This window comes from Entelurus aequoreus, linkage group LG12, assembly GCF_033978785.1.
Source record: "Entelurus aequoreus isolate RoL-2023_Sb linkage group LG12, RoL_Eaeq_v1.1, whole genome shotgun sequence".
Taxonomy (NCBI): domain Eukaryota; kingdom Metazoa; phylum Chordata; class Actinopteri; order Syngnathiformes; family Syngnathidae; genus Entelurus; species Entelurus aequoreus.
The window spans coordinates 13467913-13489400 of NC_084742.1; the positions used below are offsets into that span (position 1 = coordinate 13467913).

General features: G+C 40.3%; 2 protein-coding genes across 6 annotated transcripts in view; both read right to left on the reverse strand.

Moving 5' to 3' along the window:
- Window positions 1-1298, reverse strand: part of gnptab (N-acetylglucosamine-1-phosphate transferase subunits alpha and beta) — a 56257-nt gene extending 54959 nt beyond the window's left edge. The window contains exon 1 of the mRNA XM_062064787.1: window positions 1198-1298. The gene's annotated coding sequence lies outside the window, so the exon portion shown is untranslated. The remainder of the gene's footprint in view (window positions 1-1197) is intronic.
- A 3504-nt stretch (window positions 1299-4802) lies between these two features.
- Window positions 4803-21488, reverse strand: part of anks1b (ankyrin repeat and sterile alpha motif domain containing 1B) — a 227437-nt gene continuing 210751 nt past the window's right edge. For 4 of the 5 annotated variants that reach the window (XM_062064802.1, XM_062064803.1, XM_062064801.1 and 1 more), the window contains 5 exons: window positions 20351-20437; window positions 16299-16436; window positions 16056-16223; window positions 6536-6627; window positions 4803-5788 (listed from right to left, as the gene is read on the reverse strand). In XM_062064802.1, coding sequence (XP_061920786.1) covers window positions 5740-5788; window positions 6536-6627; window positions 16056-16223; window positions 16299-16436; window positions 20351-20437 — 534 coding nt within the window. In that variant the 3' untranslated portion in view covers window positions 4803-5739. Of the gene's footprint in view, window positions 5789-6535; window positions 6628-11341; window positions 11465-16055; window positions 16224-16298; window positions 16437-20350; window positions 20438-21488 lie in introns of all 5 variants that reach the window. The other variant, XM_062064805.1, reaches the window with a different exon arrangement.

Consider the following 21488-nt stretch of genomic DNA (forward strand, 5'->3'; position numbering starts at 1 on the left):
GGAACGTTTTTCAACATTTTGCCTGAATGCCATCCATCCATCCATCCATCCATTTACTACCGCTTATTCCCTTCGGGGTCGCATGTCATTTATTTGCCCAAAACTTGATAAAAGTTTTATCTTAAGTTCTTTCGGGCCGTATTTTGGAGTGAAAGTTGTCAGCGAGCACACCAGTCTCCTCTTTTTGTACAGACATATGTATTGATCTGATCACTGGCTGTATAGCGGTTCAGATAGAAGAGCTTGTACGGTCAAAATAAATTGTTTGATTAATCTAAATGTATATTTTTCCTTTGCTTAATCACATGAGTTAACTTGACTTTTTGACAACCCTACTAAATTTGATCGACTTAAATTGTGGTTTTGGGGTACAACGACAACGTCCTCCATCTTTTTCAGTGCCCAGCGTCATTGAAACTGCTAATTGATTTGTTACACATGGACATAGTTGTAGTAGTGCAGTGAATCTCAAACATCCATCCATAGAATTACTGGATTAAAGTAGTGTTTTATTTTGCTATATCCATTTTGACAACCTCTGAGGAAGGCAACAGTTGGGGCCAAAACCGTCAGCTACGGAAAATAAACATAAGTCTGGCTATAAGAATAACTAAATCGCAAACACTGTGTTACTGTTCAAACTATGTGTAATTTTATCGACTTAAATTGTGGTTTTGGGGTAAAACGACAACGTCCTTTACCTTTGTCAATGCTTAGCATAATTGAAACTGCTAATTGATTTGTTACACATCGAGATAGCTCTTGTAGTGCAGGGATTCTCAAACTGTGGCGGGCTCAATCCATCCATAGAATCACTGGATTAAAGTAGTGTTTTATTTTCCTATATTCATTTTGACAACCTCTGAGGAAGGCAACAGTTGTGGCCGAAACCGTCGGGTACGGAAACTAAACACAGGTCTGGCTATAAGAATAACAAAATCGCAAACACTGTGTTGCCGTTCAAACTGTGTGTAATTTTAAGTGGCCAAAATAATTAAATATAGTTATTATATAAAACCTCTGCCTTGTTATTAATGAATGCTTAGGCCTACTACGCTACTGTATTATAATGTTGGTCATTGAAGTGTTTCTTTTCCTGAGGTGGTACTTGGTGAAAAAAGTTGGAGAACTACTGCAGTAGTGGAATTGACTTTAAATGTTAAATTTTGTGAACAACTAGTTCATCATCTGAAGTACCTGTAGGCCGTTTCCATGGTGATGTGATCATAGCTGCAGGTGAAATGTCCAACTCCTCCATCTATCCAGTCGAAGGATGGAGGTTAAGGAGGAGGTTATGGCTATTAATTGTAAGAAAGGGAGAAGAATCAACCTTGGGACTTCACGCACACAGCGTTTAATATATGAACAAACAGAGAGGACACTAACACGGTGGGGTTAAAATAGAATAGGTTCAAACAGCTTCACACACTGGGACGGTACAATTAGGTTGGTGGAATGGCCGTGGCAGCAACTTGAGGGTTCCAGGTTCGATCCCCGCTTCCACCATCCTATAGTCTCTGCCGTTGTGTCCTTGGGCAAGACACTTTACCCACCTGCTCTCAGTGTCGCCCACACTGGTTTAAATGTAACTTAGATAATGGGTTTCACTATGTAAAACGCTTTGAGTCACTAGAGAAAAGTTTTTTATTAAATCAACATAAAAAACACAAGATACACTTATAATTAGTGCACCAACCCAAAAAACCTCCCTCATTCACACAAAAGGGTTGTTTCTTTCTGTTATTAATATTCTGGTTCCTACATTATATATCAATATATATCAATACAGTCTGCAAGGGATACAGTCCGTAAGCACACATGATTGTGCGTGCTGCTGGTCCACTAATAGTACTAACCTTTAACAGTTAATTTGACTCATTTTCATTAATTACTAGTTTCTATGTAACTGTTTTTATAATGTTTTACTTTCTTTTTTATTCAAGAAAAAGTTTTGAATTTATTTATCTTATTTTTTTTTTTTTAAAGGACCTTATCTTCACCATACCTGGTTGTCCAAATTAGGCATAATAATATGTTAATTCCACGACTGTATATATCGGTATCGGTTAAAATCGGTATCGGTAATTAAGAGTTGGACAATATCGGAATATCGGATATTGGCAAAAAGCCAATATCGGACATCCCTAATAAATATAATTCACTTCACTGCAGAGGTTGATGGAAAATAAATAATTAACTGGAAAGCGTCCATTTAACAAACAGCAGCCAAAAAAAAGTGTTAGCTACTGAACTAAAAGTCAATTAATTCCTGGCTAAGCTAACATGTTAGCTTGGCATCACCTTAGTTTAATCGAACTCCAAAGGCAATAGTTGGGCTGTCCATGTCTGGTGAGCTTTATAAACCACGTAGTTAGTTAATGATTCCATTTGTTCTGCTTTAAATGAAGAGATGCATTTATGTATTAGAATATTGGAAGAAAGATGCCTGGCTTACTTTCAACCGGAAGTGTACCGCTGCCGGACTCGAGAAAGGCGGTCTCGAGGTGACCGGAAGTTAGAGCTTTTTATTTTAAATATTATCGGTTTTTTATGTAAAGCAAGAAACTGACACAAACTAGTGTATGTTTTGGATACATATACAAATAAAGAGTAAATAAATAATAAACAGTAAAAAAATTAAAATAAATACAGGTTGGCAATTGAGGCACACTTTAGAACAGGGGTGTTCAAACTTTTTCCACTGATGGCCGCACACTGAAAAATCAAAGCATGCGGGGTCCATTTGGATATTTTTCTTTGTCGAACCTAATAAGTATATGTATATATGTATGTATGTATATATATATATATATATATATATATATATATATATATATATATATATATATATATATATATATATATATATATATATATATAATTATTATTATTATTATTATTATTTTTTTTTAACCTTCAGGTCTCCCCTCAGGTATGGTCCAGGTGATACAAAAGGGTCTCAGTCATACAAATGTTAGGGTTAGGGTTTATTTATTTACTATATATATTTTTTATATTTAAATATTTTTATTTACAAGTTTTATTATTTGATATTTACTTTTTTTGTTGTTTAATGTCCATTTGGTTAAAGAAAAAATAAAAAAGTTTATGGCAAATACACAAAATACGTAATATTTCACACCCAAAATATTTTGAGATGAACTATAATTAATTGCATTTGATGTTAAGTAATTGGAGCCTTAAATAGATAAATAATTCATAACAACATTGACTTTAAATCATTACATTTTTTTGAGTAAAGACCGTTTTTTAAAAATAAAATCCATTACATTTCTCAGAGATCCAAAAGGGTCCCATTCATAAAGTGTTGAAAATATGTCATACATGACGCCTAAATCTCTAAGTCAACTTCAGCTCTATCCGTCAATTACTGTCCAAGTTTTTATTATTTTGTTACAGTTTATTTTTTTCTATTTGTTTTATGCCCTTTTTGTAATAGAAAACTTTGTTTTTTTATGGAAAACACACACAAAAATATTTCAAATAGAAATATTTGATGTGAAGTAATTGGAGCCTTTACTAGGTGAATAATTCATAACAACATTCATTATGATTCATTATTATTTTTTGAGTCATGACAATTGTAAAGAAGAAAAGCCTGCATGGCAGCTTTGTGTTATCAGAGTCAACCTTGCAACTTTTTCTCGTTAAATTACACCTTATTTAACTTTTTTTAAAATGTTTTTTTGCTACTAGATTTTTGTAGAATGGGCTGCAGGCTGTTAAAAATTTAGCTGTGGGCCGCACTTTGGACACCTCTGCTTTGGACTCTTATTTTGAGAAAAACGTGGCCTAGCCACAGCGCATGCTAATCATTATATCTGTAAGTGTTATCTGTAAGTGTAATGTTAGCGCTGTAGCTCACATAGCTATGCTCATGTTGCTAACATAAGCTGTCCCACTACTACATGAGGGATGGGTCAAACGATACTGAAGCATCGATGCATCATGATGAGACGCAAGAGTGATACCGTGTCCCTTGAAGTGCAAAAAACCCCCAATATGTGACCAATACAGCTGCATTGACTGCGAAGCGCCAAACTGTGTTTATCAGGAAGCATTTCTTGTCTGGCAGCTCGTACTGAACGAAGTGGAGGAGTGGCGTGTCACGTTTCACATGAGTTTTTGTCACCTAAATGGAATTTAAAACAAGGAAACAATTCTGAAGTCCGGTGATCATTTTTGATCTAATAGCGCTAAGTAATGTAAAAGTTTTTAGAAACACAGTACGAGTACAGTGTCAATACAGCTAGTGAGTGTGCCATACAATCACAGAGGCGTCATTTACCCGTCACTACCCACTCCTTAATGTTACTGTGTTGTATGTGTTAGGGCAGTCGTGTCCAAAGTGCAGCTCGAGTTTTGTTGGCCTGCTGCATATTGCTGAAATAAAACAAAAACATTAAAAAAAACTAAGGAAAAAATAGCCACTAATGTAATGAGAAAAACCTGAAATTGTGATACAAATAAATAATAATCAGATGCTTTGCCACCAATAAAACAACGCTGACACAAAGTTTTATAGTTAAATATGTATAGGTTCTGTTTTTAGCATTTTTAGTATTTATTTTTTTACAAAATATAGAATGGCACCCGCATAATTTACATTTTCACTATATAAGTGTCAAATTCTGTATTTCTGCTTTGAGTCTTTTTCTTCATGGACCAATACTCTTCTTCTTCTGCTCACATGACTGATTGATGGTCACAGGCCGCAAATGTTCATCGTACTCTCACACAGACGAGGAAATAACTTATGACAAGCAATTATCCAGAGAGGGTCATGGTTGTACAAGTCATATTTTATTCCATGTGCTTTACAGGGTTATAAATAATGGCAAAAATTACAAAAAATCAGCGTGCTGGAAGCCCAAGCCTATTTACATGAGTTGGTCAGCAGTGATATCACGCCAAATACATCTCTACAGAATCTACCACTTTTCAAACTCTTTATTTTGGTAGCTCCTTTCCAGTGCCACATACTGCAAGTCCTTTATTATTCTGTCCATCTCTTACATTACAGGTATGAACAATGAGTTGGCAAAATATCTATGTACATTTTATACGCGGATAGCCTCCGATCCAAATAATAGAGCGACACTACCTTTGAAAAATAGTCCGTCTGCGAGAGAAGAGCCCCTTGAGAAGTGATGAAGGGTCGACACATTCGCGCTTCTTTTTAAAGGGGCCGCCGGTCTCAAGCGCATAGAAAAATAATGTAACATTGAGACAACAGTAGACAAGAATTGCACAAGATATCATCATGGTCATATAATAATACTCTCATGTTAAACATTGAAATGTCGGCCCATACCAGAAGATCGTTTTTAAACTTCTCACCTTCAAGTGTAATTAAAAAAAGAAAAAAAAGGAAGAAAAAATAAGCAACATTGACACGTGCCCGCTGTCCATCTCTGTGTAGACCTCCCAAAAGTTCAAAGGTCGGGGGCTGCGTTCAAACATTCAGAGTGGACGGTCTGTCGCCATGCAGTTTGTGTGTGTGTGTGTGTGTGTGTGTGTGTGTGTGTGTGTGTGTGTGTGTTGGTCCAGTGCGTCAAGCCTCAGTGCATGATGGGAACGATGTGTAGTCAACCTTAAACACAGGGATTGGGGAAGTGGGGCGAGGGGGATGGCGTCCATGTTTGTAGTCCTTTCAAAAGTGTGCAAGAGCGTCCTGTTTTGTATTCTACGTGCGACAAGGTCCGTGTTTACGGCTGGCTACATTCTTTGATTTCCGCAGTAAAAGACATGAGCGTCCGCCACTGCCCTGCAAATGAGATGACATCACTTATCGAGAGAGCCCTCACATGAGCTCCGCCTCTGCAACGCCACCCACCGACAAAATGGCCACCATGCGTCTCACAAGCCACATGCTGAAGACACCTTTTTAGCTCGTCTCCCAGCCCCCCGTGCCCACCCGCTCCCAACCGTTACTCAGAAACAACGACCGCCAGGTGGGAGGATACAAAACACACACGATCAACTTCCCGTGTTTGAAGTAAAAGGAAAGAAAATGACAAGTTTGTTAGTGTTTCAAATGAAAAGGTCCCCTCTCCTCTTAGCACGATTTAAAGACGTCTCGCATTCAAGTTTCGGGAGGACAATTAAGAGCCAAGGACGGAGGAAGATGAATGAGAACAAAAAGAACAGCTCGAAAAACAGGAAGTGGAGTGGTGGGGAGGGGGGGGGGACGCACCTCAACCACAGCCCTGGGTTCAAAAGGTCATGCGTCATGGCGGTGTGAGGAACCAAAAGGTCGTCATGCAGTGGACAGGCCGGCCAAACAAAGGAGGAAGAGGAGGGGGGGTGGGGGGATGCTTCGCTTTGTGTTTGCTCATCAGCGGCGGCGGCGGCGCGCGGTGCTCGAGCCCCACCGAAAAAACCTCAACGGTACGGCGGGAGGTGGGAAGGGTCGACCTCTCTGAAAGGCACACACACGCAGGAGTGCACAAGGCGGAGGACGGAGGACGGGGGAGGGGGGGGGGGTGTATGTTAAAAAATAGTGGTCTCGTACTTGGTGTTGACTCCTCTCTTGGCCTCCTGAGCCGGCTCCACTATCCACGGCACGTTGGCGTGGCCCTTCTGCTCCATGGACGCCTGCTCCATCTGCCAAAAACCAAGGACAGGGTGAGAGGACGAGGACGCAGACACACAACACCACGTACTGCTCGGGACCAGCGGGAAGAAATAACAAGGCCGCAATCTTTGAACTTTGGCTGACACGCTGCTGCCAACCGATCATCATCACAGCGTTAAACCTCTCGATCTTATGACACGCGCACACAAACACACACAAGAGTGCAACATCTGCAGTCTGGTCCACAGTGGCAGCCTCATGGGTCCCACACGGTGTGATGTATGGATGGTCGCCATGTCTCATGACAGATGGAAGTCCACACGGAATCAAGGCAAAGACAAACGCAAAAATAAGCTTTTGTGGATGTGTTAAAGTTAAAGTACCAATGATTGTCACACACACACACGAGGTGGGGCGAAATTATTCTCTGCATTTGACCCATCACCCTTGATCACCCCCTGGGAGGTGAGGGAAGCAGTGAGCAGCGCCCGGGAATCATTTTTGGTGATTTAACCCCCAATTCCAACCCTTGATGCTGAGTGCCAAGCAGGGAGGTCATGTTTCCCATTTTTATAGTCTTTGGTATGACTCGGCTGGGGTTTGAACTCACAACTAGAAATGTCCGATAATGGCTTTTTTGCCGATACCCAATATTCCGATATTGTCCAACTCTTAATTACCGATACCGATATCAACCGATACAGATATATACAGTCGTGGAATTAACACATTATTATGCCTAATTTTGTTGTGATGCCCCGCTGGATGCATTAAACAATGTAACAAGGTTTTCCAAAATAAATCAACTGAAGTTATGGGAAAAAATGGCAACATGGCACTGCCATATTTATTATTGAAGTCACAAAGTGCGTCTTTTTTTTTTAACATGCCTCAAAACAGCAGCTTGGAATTTGGGACATGAGCATGAGGAGGTTGAGGTGGGCGGGGTTGAGGTGGGGGGTGGTAGGGGGTAGCGGGGGGTGTATATTGTAGCGTCCCGGAAGAGTTAGTGCTGCAAGGGGTTCTGGGTATTTGTTCTGTTGTGTTTATGTTGTGTTACGGTGCGGACGTTCTCCCGAAATGTGTTTGTCATTCTTGTTTGGTGTGGGTTCACAGTGTGGCGCATATTTGTAACAGTGTTAAAGTTGTTTATACGGACACCCTCAGTGTGACCTGTATGGCTGTTGATGAAGTATGCCTTGCATTCACTTGTGTGTGTGTGTGAAAAGCCTTAGATATTATGTGACTGGGCCGGCACGCAAAGGAAGTGCCTTTAAGGTTTAATGGCGCTCTGTACTTCTCCCTACGTCCGTGTACACAGCGGCGTTTTAAAAAGTCATACATTTTACTTTTTGAAACCGATACCGATCATTTTGAAACCGATACCGATAATTTCCGATATTACATTTTAAAGCATTTATCGGCCGATAATATCGGCGGAGCGATATTATCGGACATCTCTACTCACAACCTACCGATCTCAGGGCGGACACTCCAACCACAAGGCCACTGAGTAGGTTGATTTGACTTGATTTCCGACTTCGGAACTGGAATGCTCGGAGCGGACGTCACTCCTAGCTCCCACTTCCTAAGTAAATGGAAGGCAGCATGAATGCCAGAGTTGAGATATTGTTAAATGTTGTTGTTCCTGGATTGTCCACACAAGAAGCAAACTACGTTTTGATTAGGCTGCTGTTCAGGGCCAAATTCTATTGGCCAGATTGTGCGGGGAACTTGCGGCAATCGGACAAAGTCACACATAATAGGCGGGGCTTGGTGGAATTTGCTTGAATTGGAGCGACTGTGGAGACGTTCAAGTACCTTTCTTGTTCACGAGTGAGAGAAGGGTGGATCGTGAGATCGACAGGCGGGTCGGTGTCTACAGTAATGCGGATGCTGTATCGATCCGTTGTGGTGAAGAAGGAGCTGAGCCGGAAGGCAAAGCTCTCAATTTACCGGTCGATCTACGTTCCTATCCTCACCTATGGTCATGAGCTTTGGGTTATGACCGAAAGGACAAGATCACGGGTACAAGCGGCTGAAATGACTTTCCTCCGCAGGGTGGCGGGGCTCTCCCTTAGAGATAAGGTGAGAAGCTCTGCCATGCAGGAGGAGCTCAAAGTAAAGCCGCTGCTCCTCCACATCGAGAGGAGCCAGATGTTCGGGCAACTGGTCAAAATGCCACCCGAACGCCTCCCTAGGGAGGTGTTTAGGGCACGTCCGACCGGTAGGAGGCCACGGGGAAGACGGAGGACACGTTGGGAAGACGATGTCTCCCGGCTAGCTGGGGAACGCCGGGGATCCCCCGGCAGGAGCTGGACGAAGTGGCTGGGGAGAGGGAAGTCTGGGCTTCCCTACTTAGGATGCTGCCCCCGCGACCCGACCTCGGGTAAGCGGAAGAAAATGGATGGATGGATGGATGGAGCGACCGCAACATCGAAAACTCCTGAAGGGTCTGCTTCACGCAGTGGCGGGCCGTGCGTTTCCCACTTAGGCCTTCAGCGATCTCCGACTTCAATGATTACCTCTCAAAATACCATAATTGATGTCACCACATGACCATTGCTGGAGAAATACTACACGGGAACATATTTGAACCCTACTGGGCATTGAAATACATCAACAGTGTACAAAACGGGTTATTTTCTGGCGCATTTAAAATAAATTAAAACGCTTCAGCTATTAAAACATATACCGTACATTTCTCTGCTTGGCTTATGCAACTTCCGGTCAATGAAGATTGATTCAAGCTACACACTCCTCAAAGATATATTACCTGCCCTGACCACATGATGGCGACAAATACACATGTAAAAATGTTAATTAAATGAAAAGCATGACACACATTAACAACAAGGGTTTAAATAATAAATTAAATGATAAATGGGTTATACTTGTATAGCGCTTTTCTACCTTCAAGGTACTCAAAGCGCTTTGACAGTATTTCCACATTCACCCATTCACACACGCTGATGGCGGGAGCTGCCATGCAAGGCAGCTAACCAGCAGCCATCAGGAGCAAGGGTGAAGTGTCTTGCCCAAGGACACAACGGACGTGACTAGCATGCTAGAATGTGGGGATTGAACCCCAGTAACCAGCAACGCTCCGATTGCTGGCACGGCCACTCTACCAACTTCGCCACGCTAACTTTTAGTTGTAACTGAACAACGGTCCCGTTGATTATCCAATCACAGGATGCGTAAATGTCACGTTCAACAAGGGGTGTAACGGTACACAAAAATTTCGGTTCGGTACGTACCTCGGTTTAGAGGTCACGGTTCGGTTAATTTTTGGTACAGTAAGAAAACAACAAAATATACATTTTTGGGTTATTTATTTACCAAATTTTCAAAATCCTCCACCAAAAATATTTTTCTTAGTGGAATATTTGATGTGAAGTAATCGGAACCTTGGATAGGTCAATAATTCATAATAACATTGATTTTGATTCAATATTATGCTTTGAGCAATGACAGTTTGAAAAAAAAAAACAGCTTTGTTTTATTAGTCAACATTGCAACTTTTTTAAGTTACATTTAACCTTTTAGCTTTTTTATTTCACTTTTGTTATGTTTTTGTTTATTTTAATAGTATTTTTAGAATGTGCCGTGGCCCTTTAAAACATTAGCTGTGGGCTGCAAATGGCCTCGGGGGCACACTTTTGACACCCCTGCTATAGATAATAAAAAATTAAATCTGATAAATCTATGGATAAAAAGCAGAGCCTGGCGACGCATGCGTGTTTATCATAACTCTCTCGCTCTCTCTGTCTCTGCCCCTCCCTCACCAATGCTGCTGTGCGCACAATTTGTTTTGTTTTTAACCCCTTCTTAACCCTGAACGTACATTGAAAATACACGCAACCCTAACTCAAAATGCCGGACATTTGAGGCCTTTAAGAAACTCCGCCCGGACAGCTCCGCAAAAGAGGACATGTCCGGTGAAAAGAGGACGTATGGTCAGTCTATTGTAGCCCGTTAGATGCTAGCATGCCGTGTGTTGTGCCTCAGTGTGCATCGTTACTTAATATGTCCGTGTGGAAACTCGTTTGGTACACCTCCGGACCGAACCGAAATCCCCGTACCGAAACGGTTCAATTCAAATACACGTACCGTTACACCCCTACGTTCAACGTGAGGCCATCTAGAAGGCCTTACTGACAACAACTCGTGATCTGATTGGCTATCGCAACTGTCTATCAACTGTATGTGCCCCTTCACTTACAGTGCACGGACGCCTGCATTTATGATTCTGAAGGCGTCTGGCAGATTTGGTACAGCATGGCAACATAAGCTAGCTGAATTCTGATTGGATACAAACTAAAAATAAAAACAACAGCACTGGAACGAGCATAATATGACATGAAGAGAATATGAATACTTTTAGATATTTAGGGAAAGTAAATTAAAAAATAATTGTATCTTTAATTATGATCATGATTTCTGGTTATGTTAGGCCAGCAGAGAAGGCCTTGCTGGCCCTGAGAGCACACCACTGGCTTCACACTTCTGCCCACTGAAGCAGGGTTGTCCAAAGGGTGGCCCGGTGCGCCCTTTGGAGCCTGCAGCGAAAAATTGCAAAGGAGAAGCGAAGCCATGTTGTTAGCAAATGCAGAAGCAGGATGGCGACGACAGAAGGCGGCGATCCGCAGAACAACAATGGAAGCGCTCACAGATGGAGCGTTCCCCTTCCAAAAACTCAAATCAAAAAATCAAGAGAAGGGAAGGAAAAGCGTGGAAGACCTGCGACTGAGCTTTGTGAGGAAGATGGAAGAGTCGGGAGGGAGGAAGTGGAGGGTGGAGAGGAGGCCGGTGGGGGGTGTAAATGTGGCCCAGTGACCAGCGGCTGGAGGGGGGCATGATGACCTGCACAGGGGGCATACAGAGATGGTCAAAGTGGGCGTGCTCGGTCCACAACACAACAGCCATCACCGTGACAACCGCGCCTGTGCTAAACTCATGCAAGAGTGCACATCAGCGCATGGATTGGCGCAAGATGGAGAATGGCGGGAATCTGAAGCGACACACATGAAGCGAGAGGCGATGAATGCTTATTGTAATGTAGCAGCAGTAGAGTCAGCACGGTGGATGTGCACGTGACAACATCCATCATGGCTGCAGGCACACTCACTTCCAGCGTCTCACACTTCCTATTTCTGGTCCAGTCTCGCCACGACACACTAACTCCACACACACACAAACACCAGTGACAGATTGTTGCCGCACAAAGATCAAATGCCACAGAGCTGCCCTGCTTTCTGCCCACAGTCTCCCAAACGAAGCTCCAACCCGAGGACACGATCACACCCTGAATGTAGGGCACGACATAGACAAAAGTATTTGGACTAGGGCTGCACGATTAATCGACACTGAATCGACACCGCGGTTTTAATTAGTGTGATTACGTAACCGCAGGAGGCTGAGGTTTTTCTTTTTTTCTACGCCGGCATTTGAGTGACAGACATGTTGGCCAATCAGAATTGTTGAGCCTGGCGTTTACTCGTGTCTCGCTTCAAACAGGGAGAAAGAGGTCGCGCTCTGTGCATCGCTCTCACAACCTTAGCGCGTTTGTTTGACAGTACAACTAACTGAACGCAGTGAGCCCTTCAAATCAGCTTCAAATCGGATGGCAATATGAGCCCATCAGCACAGGTGAACGAGCAAGAATGCCGTCATCACCTGATGACAATAAACAAAATGACAACGTCCGACCTCATTTTTCCAACTGGGAAAAAAATTTACTTTAAGATGTTCCATATTTATTTAAGTGACATTTTGCTTAGTCCATTTTGTGTTTGTTTGTTTTTTTATTTAGGATAAAGTTATTTACTTTCCAATTACAGTACAATGCTAAACAATTCTACAGTAGTGAGAAATAAAAGTTGATATCCTTTTAAATGGTTACTTGCATATTTTAGGATTACATTATAATTTAAACATTGTATAGTTTTTACCGATTATTTCTTCCGTTTAACAGCATGATGTGGACCAGTGATTTTCAAACTATGGGTACGCGGGCTCCATCTAGTGGTGCGTAAAGAACGACTTTATTAAAGTAGTGTTTTATTTTCCCATATTCAAACACAATGTTACTGTTCAAAATGTATGTAAATAATGTAAATAATTCAATGTGATTATCTTATGTGATGACTGTATTATGATGATAGTATATATGATAGTATATATCTGTATCATGAATCAATTTAAGTGGACCCCGACTTAAACAAGTTGAAAAACTTATTCGGGTGTTACCATTTAGTGGTCAATTGTACGGAATATGTACTTCACTGTGCAACCTACTAATAAAAGTCTCAATCAATCAATCAATCAATGTTACAGTGGCAAAAAATATGAAATATATTTGTTAAATAAAACGTCTGCTTTGTTTTTAATGTATACTTAGGCCGACTACACTACTGTATTTTAAAGTTTTTTCTTGATGAAAAAAGTTTGAGAACCACTGATGGAGACAAACGCTCTTGGTCTGTCTGCATAAAGCAAAATATTTTAAAGAAGTAAATTATTGCATATTGCTTGAATGTGTGGCACCTTGAGACAAGAATGTTGATTCACAGTCCAAAAGTAACTCTACTTGGTATTTTTCCAGTTTTATGCATTTATATGTATAAAACAATAAAAATTGCATAGAGAATCGCAATTTGAGAGAAAAATCAAAATTAAGTTTTTTGTCAAAATCGTGCAGCCTGCATTTGGACTCCTGCAAAAGTGACTTTGGAGTCCACAACACACTCCTTGTACACTAATGTGGGAACTCTGACACGTGCACCATTGTTATTATACTATACAAACTCAACAGGTATAGATTTTTCTTTGTCCCATTGCAAATCAAAGCACTTAACAGAAAACTACTGTAATAACCGGATGCAATAATAAGGAGTGCAATATTGGGATAGTCCAATACGGGAGTGTAATGTGTGATCTCATACTTGCCAACCCTCCTGAATTTTCCGGGAGACTCACGAATTTCAGTGCCTCTCCCGAAAATCTCCCGGGACAACCATTCTCCCGAAAATCTCCCGATTTCCAGCCGGACAACTATATTGGGGGCGTGCCTTAAAGGCACTGCCTTTAGCGTCCTCTCTCACCTGAAAAGGAGACTATCATATATGTCTCCGTTATCCATAGGTTTATCAATAACCCATAAAGTAGGCAGGCACGGAGCTATTTCTTAGTGTGTGTTTATTCCAGCCGGCACGTTAATATCGTAGCGGCTGGCTACGGGGTGTTAGCCAATGACTGTGACTGGGGGGCGGGACTTCCGGGAGAGATAGGGAAGTGACGTTGTTAATAGGAAGTGGGTGTTCGAGTTTTGCCGGGAAAAGGGATAGACACACATTGGAGCTGTTGTGTGGTTGAATTACATATTGTGCAATAAAGACAGGACAAACGAAGAAGTCGTATGATCCTACATTCCTGGGATTATTATGATACACTGACACACAACATCCGGATTCCGAACATGCATTGTTTCAAAACTATGTCACGTTGTAATATCCAACATTTCCAGCCGGACAAACAATATTGGAGGCGTGCCTTAAAGGCACTGCCTTTAGCGTCGTCTCTCACCTGAAAAGGAGACTATTATATGTCTCCGTTATCCACAGGTTTATCTATAACCCATAACACGGTGGCCGAATGGATATAGTCTCTCATGAACGGTCAGAGAAGCACAAGGCGGCGGCAACGCAGTATAATGGGCCACCTTGCAAGCAACATCCCGTTCTCATTTGCGGATGTTTTCAACAAATCCGTGAAGGATATGTTCCCGGATTCAGAGATCGCTCGCCAGTACTCAAATGGCAGAACAAAAGCTACTCAAATAGTGAAAGGTAAGTGTTTTTTTTTTTTTAAGTAAGCAACAAGTACAGTACAGTTAGTAGAACAACTGTGTTTTCATTACTGTACTATATACACTACCGTTCAAAAGTTTGGGGTCACATTGAAATGTCCTTATTTTTGAAGGAAAAGCACTGTACTTTTCAATGAAGATAACTTTAAACTAGTCTTAACTTTAAAGAAATACACTCCATACATTGCTAATGTGGTAAATGACTATTCCAGCTGCAAATGTCTGGTTTTTGGTGCAATATCTACATAGGTGTATAGAGGCCCATTTCCAGCAACTATCACTCCAGTGTTCTAATGGTACAATGTGTTTGCTCATTGGCTCAGAAGGCTCATTGATGATTAGAAAACCCTTGCGCAATCATGTTCACACATCTGAAAACAGTTTAGCTCGTTACAGAAGCTACAAAACTGACCTTCCTTGGAGCAGATTGAGTTTCTGGAGCATCACATTTGTGGGGTCAATTAAACGCTCAAAATGGCCAGAAAAAGAGAACTTTCATCTGAAACTCGACAGTCAATTCTTGTTCTTTGAAATGACGGCTTTTCCAAAAAATTGTTTGGGTGACCCCAAACTTTTGAACGATAGTGTATATATATATATTAATAAGAAATACTTTAATTTCAGTGAATTCTAGCTATAAATAGTAAGCAGCAAGTACAGTACGGTTAGTAGAAAAACTGTGTTTTCATGACTGTACTATATATATATATATATATATATATATATATATATATATATATATATATATATATATATATATATATATATATAAGAAATACTTTAATTTCAGTGAATCCTAGCTATAAATACACTCCTCCCCCTTAACCCTGCCCCCCGGCCCCGCCCACCCCCCCAATCTCCCGAATTCGGAGGTCTCAAGGTTGGCAAGTATGCATAACTAACTGATATACCTGCGCACTGTTCACTGTCGTCACTGTATTGTCAGATGAACTGTATGTATGTATGTATGTATGTATGTATGTATGTATGTATGTATGTATGTATGTATGTATGTATGTATGTATGTAAAACGCTGTGTCTTGATTTCCAAGACAAATTTCTCCTCGGAGACAATAAAGCTAATTATTATTATTCGAGCTACTCGTGTCCTTAGGGGGCCGACAGGAGCAAACACGCAGCAACATCCAAACGCTCCAAACACAAATAGGATCCAAAACCAAAAACACAAACCCCATAAAACACGTGCAAAACACATTTAGTTGCTGCATTTGCTTTACTATGTTCCGGATTGTCTGAATGTCGCTGTGGATTTGCACATCAGCCGCCGCCGTCGTCTCCTTGTATCTAAATCATGTAAACATATGCAAGACGGAAACCAGAAGCAAACACTGATGAATACACAGATTGTGTGTTTGCCGCCTCCCAACAACTCCTTGATACATGGACAAGGCAAAGAGAGCTCATCACTCAATCCCGTGTGCGGCGTGACGAACCACACGCAGCCGCAGAAAGATGATGATGGGTTCCAGCATAAAGGCACAATAAGTTAATGAGGATGTGGGTGGGGCTTCATAGTAAGCACAGCAGGTAGACGCGTGAGATTAGAGGACAGGTAGGGATGCTTACGGATTTGCGGATGTTGACGCGAGGCTTGGGCACGGGTTTGCCGGGCTTTCCGTCGAAGCTCTCGGGCAGCGTGGACGAGCCGTGGCCACTCTTCCGCGCCTGCAGGGCCAGCTGGTAGGCCACCTCGAAGGCCTGGCCCAGCGTCAGGATGATCTCGTACGCCAAGTTCTGACACAGAAAAAGCGTCGTGAGAAGAAAGCGTTGACGTCATTCAGTAAAGACAAGTGAAAGGCGGGCACCGACCACGTCGAAGGCGGTGAAGACGTGGCAATAGTGGTGACTGGACTTGAGGTCTTTGGTGATGTAGGCAAAGGTGGACAGGTCCTCGGGGTCCTGGGCCGCGCACGAGATGTTGCGGATCTCGTGCTCTGCGATGATGTTCTGTAGAAGGAAGTGAACATTGTCTCCAGTGAGTCACTTCACGAGAAAATGAAAAAACAAATGTGATTTATTATTTATCTCGTTTCATGCGGCATTCTGCTCGGGGAGTTTGGAGTTTGTCCTCTGGTGATGTCGCTGCAAGACTCATTAAAGCAGCTTCGCTCTAAATGTGGCAGACACCAGACGCAAGCTTTTATGTCATCAGCTCCTCCAAAAGGCTTTTGTTTATTTATTGGCCTTTGTTTGTTTGCCAGCGAGCACCAATATGTAACAACTACTACACTGATTGATGTCAAACTTCTATGAAGGATATTAGGAATGTCAATCTTACAACAACTCACCATTCAATTACAATTCTTGGGGTGACGATTTGATTCAGAATCAATTCTCGATTCAAACTGATTGTCACAAAATATTATTTGGTATGAACTAGGGATTCCCCACTTTATTGGCCAGGCCGATTATTGGCGCAAATATTTGGCACATCGATATCGGCCATCTTTTATTTTTTGTACAACTACAACAGAAATGCATCTGCAGATACAATAACCTTTGCCATATTTAGAAATCATATATTTCATATCAATCACCCCATTTAGAAATCCTTCATGTAAATTGTGTTACAAATTATGAACAGGAAGTGAACATATGTGTTAGTAATAGCTAATAAGTACATACTTTTATTCCATTGCTTTTAACACTGAGTGATATCCATCCTGCAATGGCGCCCCATAATACACCTTCTGTGAACCTGTTTTTTATGTTTTATTTATTTTATTTATTTATTTTTTATCGTGTTCTGTTTGTGTTGTGTTGTGTTTGCTCGGTACTCGTATTATCTTTTAACCTGCCCATTGTACAGCACTTTGGCTACCCCTGTGGTACATTTTAAATGTGCTTTATAAATGAAGTTGATTTGATTTGATTTGAATAAGTGGGAAAGGGGTAGGATTAAATAAGTAACCAACCAACAAGTAGGTAAAAACCTTACAATGTAATAAATCCACAGACTGCTATAAAATTGATTAGCTTGCAAGTTATTGTGATGTAGAAAAATACCAAATTTTCATCAACTTTCCCAGGAGATTTCCCATATTTTGAAAAGCAAATGTTGATTCTCCTCTTACACACACGTAATAACACACACGTGTTTGTGAGCTCCCCCGATGTTTTCTGCTGCTAAATTAACCACAACATTAGCGCTACATAAAACATTATGTCGCTACTGGTCCGACATTTACTTATAAATAATGTAAAAAATCCTGACTTAAAGCCTTGTCCAGCTGTTTTCTGACGTACACTATTTATGTTTGAATAACTTTTACAGCAAAAGAATATCGCCTCCAAATATCTGTTATCGGCCTCCTTGACTGCTGATAATCGGTATCGGTCGACCTCTCGCCTAAACATGATATTAAAATATTTTCAAAACACGTTACTAGTTACAAAAACTTCTCATGGCTGCTGACATATGATACTTGCAGCGAGTTAGGATGGAAACGGATAAAAAAAAAATGATTTTTAAAAATTGATTCTCAAAAAATAAATCCACCCCAAAAGAACAATGCATGATACTGGATGTAATTAACTTATATTAACAATCACATTAATAAATTATACGTATATACAATTAGTTCATAATTAAAAACAAATATTAAAAACCTCATAATTATTTGTTTATATTTTTATTAGTACTGTCAAACGATTAATTTTCTATCACAGTAAATTACTTGCTTGCATACTTTAAAAAACTTTAAAAATGACCCCAATATTTTGACACAAATGCAATTTTAATGTCAGGATGTAATACACACACATTTTTAAAAATGTTTTACTTGAATGCACGTCATTTATTTGCTCAAAACCTGCAGTTTTATATTAAGTTTTCTATCATTTTAGTCTCCTCCCTCACCCAACGGATGCCTTGACCTGATCACTGACCGAATAACAAACCACGCTGCCTTTCAGGTAACCACCCACAGGTGAGGTAGCGGAGCATGTGCGCTCAAAATAAATTGCTGAGTAATCTGCGTTGATGCAAAATAAATGGGGTCATTTTTGTGATTAATCGCATGCGTTTACGTGTTAAATTTGTCAGCCCTAATTGTTATTAATTATATTACTTGCTGTACGCCTACCTGGCATCATTATTCAATTACGGCATTACATATTCCATATTCTATACTTACAATGAAATGTTGTTACATTTACTCCCTTATTTCTGAACTCAGTGTAATCAACAAACATCATTAACTTTACAGTACACATTTGTATTTTTTTCTTTTACTATTGAAAATGATTTCACAGAGAGTGAACAAACTATCAGTATTTGCCGTACCTTGGAGAAAGGGTAAGATTAAAACAACTTCTGCTTCTTCCTACTCTTTTTCGGCATGTTGAATTGTGCAAGTGTAAACGTGCTACTGTATGTATGTGTGTTCCAAATAAACTGTACTAGTACCATAATATTAATAATAGATAGGAGGCTGTTTATTTGTATTTTCTATGAATATATTATTTCTTTCTAACTTCATTCTTGTTTGTACTAGACTGTAAATATGGCTGCTGCAAAGGATCAATAACGAATCCATCTTAATTTACACATTATATAAAATCATAATACAGGTTACACAAACAGGGCCGGCCCGCGGCATAGGCCGTATAGGCAAATGCTAAGGGCGCCGTCCATTAGGGGGCGCCCCGCCAGTGCCACAAATGTTGGAGGAAAAAAAATAAAAATAAAATAAAGTTGGTACTATTATTTCTAAATACAAAAAATAATCCCACGTTAATTAAAATGCAAAGTAAAGCCTATTTAATAGAAATATTATTTGTTACAACATTACGCCGCCCTCCCCCCGCACGGTGCGCCCCCTCCCTTCCCGTATCATGACTTTTTTTGGACGTCACCACATCAAAAAATCAACACAAGATGTCAAAACGGCCAAAACTGTCCGGTGCCCAGGGAAGACAAAAGAAGAGGAGGAGAAATGAGAAAAAGACAGAGGTAGCAGGTATGTAACGTTAGCCTACATGAAATTATTTGTCTGTTACAGAATGTGATAGTAACCTGGCTTTTTAGCATTAAGCTAATGTTACATGATTCGGCAATTGCTAATCAATAAATAGCTTGTTCTGTTTTAACGTCGGGTTAATATTGTGGAGGGGGCTAAATTGTTATGGAAAATAATAATGTAACGTTAGGTAATTACAGTACTCCCACCTTACATTCCTCAGGGACATTTGTATTAGATCTTTTAAGCAGGTGTTTTTTGTTTACATTGTTATTGCCTTCTGGTTAGCTAATGTTTGCCCTGCAGGTAATAGTCACTTTTCCACCCCTTTATATATTAGGTATAGTTGTAAGCCTAGTTGTTAAAGTGCACATCATTAATGTTAATTAAGCAATATCACATGAGAGGGAATGCTGTTTTTTAATTTGAGCACTGCTGTGATTCGGTTAAAGATAATCATAACATAACATTCTCATATAATATGTTAATTTGCTTTCTTTAAGTAAAAAAAAAGGTCAAAGACAAAGCTATTCAGTTTCTTATGAGTATACACTTCACTGCCGATGTGGGGGGGCGCCACCTAAAATCTTGCCTAGGGCGCCAGATTGGTTAGGGCCAGGCCTGTACACAAAATTATAATTATATTAAACAAAATTAATATTATTGCAATGTTGTAAATGCATGAATGCATATGATTAATTTAGACATAATATAGTACTACTATATTGGATAAATATTATTAACAAAATGAATATATGACAAAGAAAGAAGAAGAATCCAAAGAAGATGCCTCACTCCCCTCATGATTCAAAAATGATGCAGCAAGCAACACGGGCAAACATGGCCGCCCGTGACCTTTGCCGTGCTATTTGTGGCGCCGCATGCGACAGGAATTGTCACCTTATTAGTGGCGTCGATGAACTTGACTCCCTTGTAGGACACGGACAGGATTATGGTCGGCACTTTCTTCATCTGTTCCGTCGACTTCTTGGAGGGCCGAAAAAAATCAGAAAAGAAAGAGAAAAATAAAGTGGTTTTAATTTTGGAAATCCACTTTTTTTTTTGCCCAGTTAGATAAAGAGATCGTAAACACAAATCATTTTAGAGGTCAGGGGTCACGAGGAGGAAAAAGGAAGTCTGGACACCCAACAAGCCGTTAAGGCAACATCATTATTATCATGCAGAGGTCACGTGACTTACTGCAACATTACCTGCCGCGTTTTTGGAAAGTGTCTGTGTGTCCGTGCAGCTCAGAGGAGGCGGGGCTTGACACCTCATTGCCTTTAATGACAACGTCAAGTGTGACGCTCTGCCGATTTAGCTCTTTAACACTCTGGGGACATTTCATTTTAATTGTCTTCAAAGTCAAATAGGACATACAAGTCCTTAAGTTTCTGAAAGGCATAAAAATATTTTGGCTTCTTTTTAAATTTGTATTTACTTTTATACTCAAATGTTTCAATACAAGTTCTAAACAGATACAGCAAACATTATTGTTTTACATTTTTACCCATTTGCTCAGATAATGTCAGGTTTAAAATTTGTGAAATAACTCATGTTTGGAAAATACTCAATCAAAACTGTGGCTTTCAAAGATAGTTGATTCAAGCAAAAAAAAAAAGATATCTATCCAAAATGTTTAAAAAATGTAGAACTTGTATGTCCTGTTTGGCAATGCTTTATTGTCCAATAACTGCCTGTGTATCGTACACCTATGAAAGAATTGGATTTTAATTTTTTTTTCTAACATGAAAAAAAACTTTCACGGATTATAGATTAAACCACAAAAAAATATAGCCAAAATACAGCAAAAATATACCGAAAGGACCAAAAAAATATGCCTTTGTCCCCTGAGGGGGAGGGGGAAACAATGCATTTGAATACATTTCATCAATCAATCAAAACTTTATTTGGAAAGCCCCTTACATCAGCAATAACTGACCCAAAGTGCTGAACATATTTGATCTTGCAAAAAAATACATTTTATTCAGAGAAATTTGACAAACAATTGATAATGCTGTAGTAAATGTTCACAGTT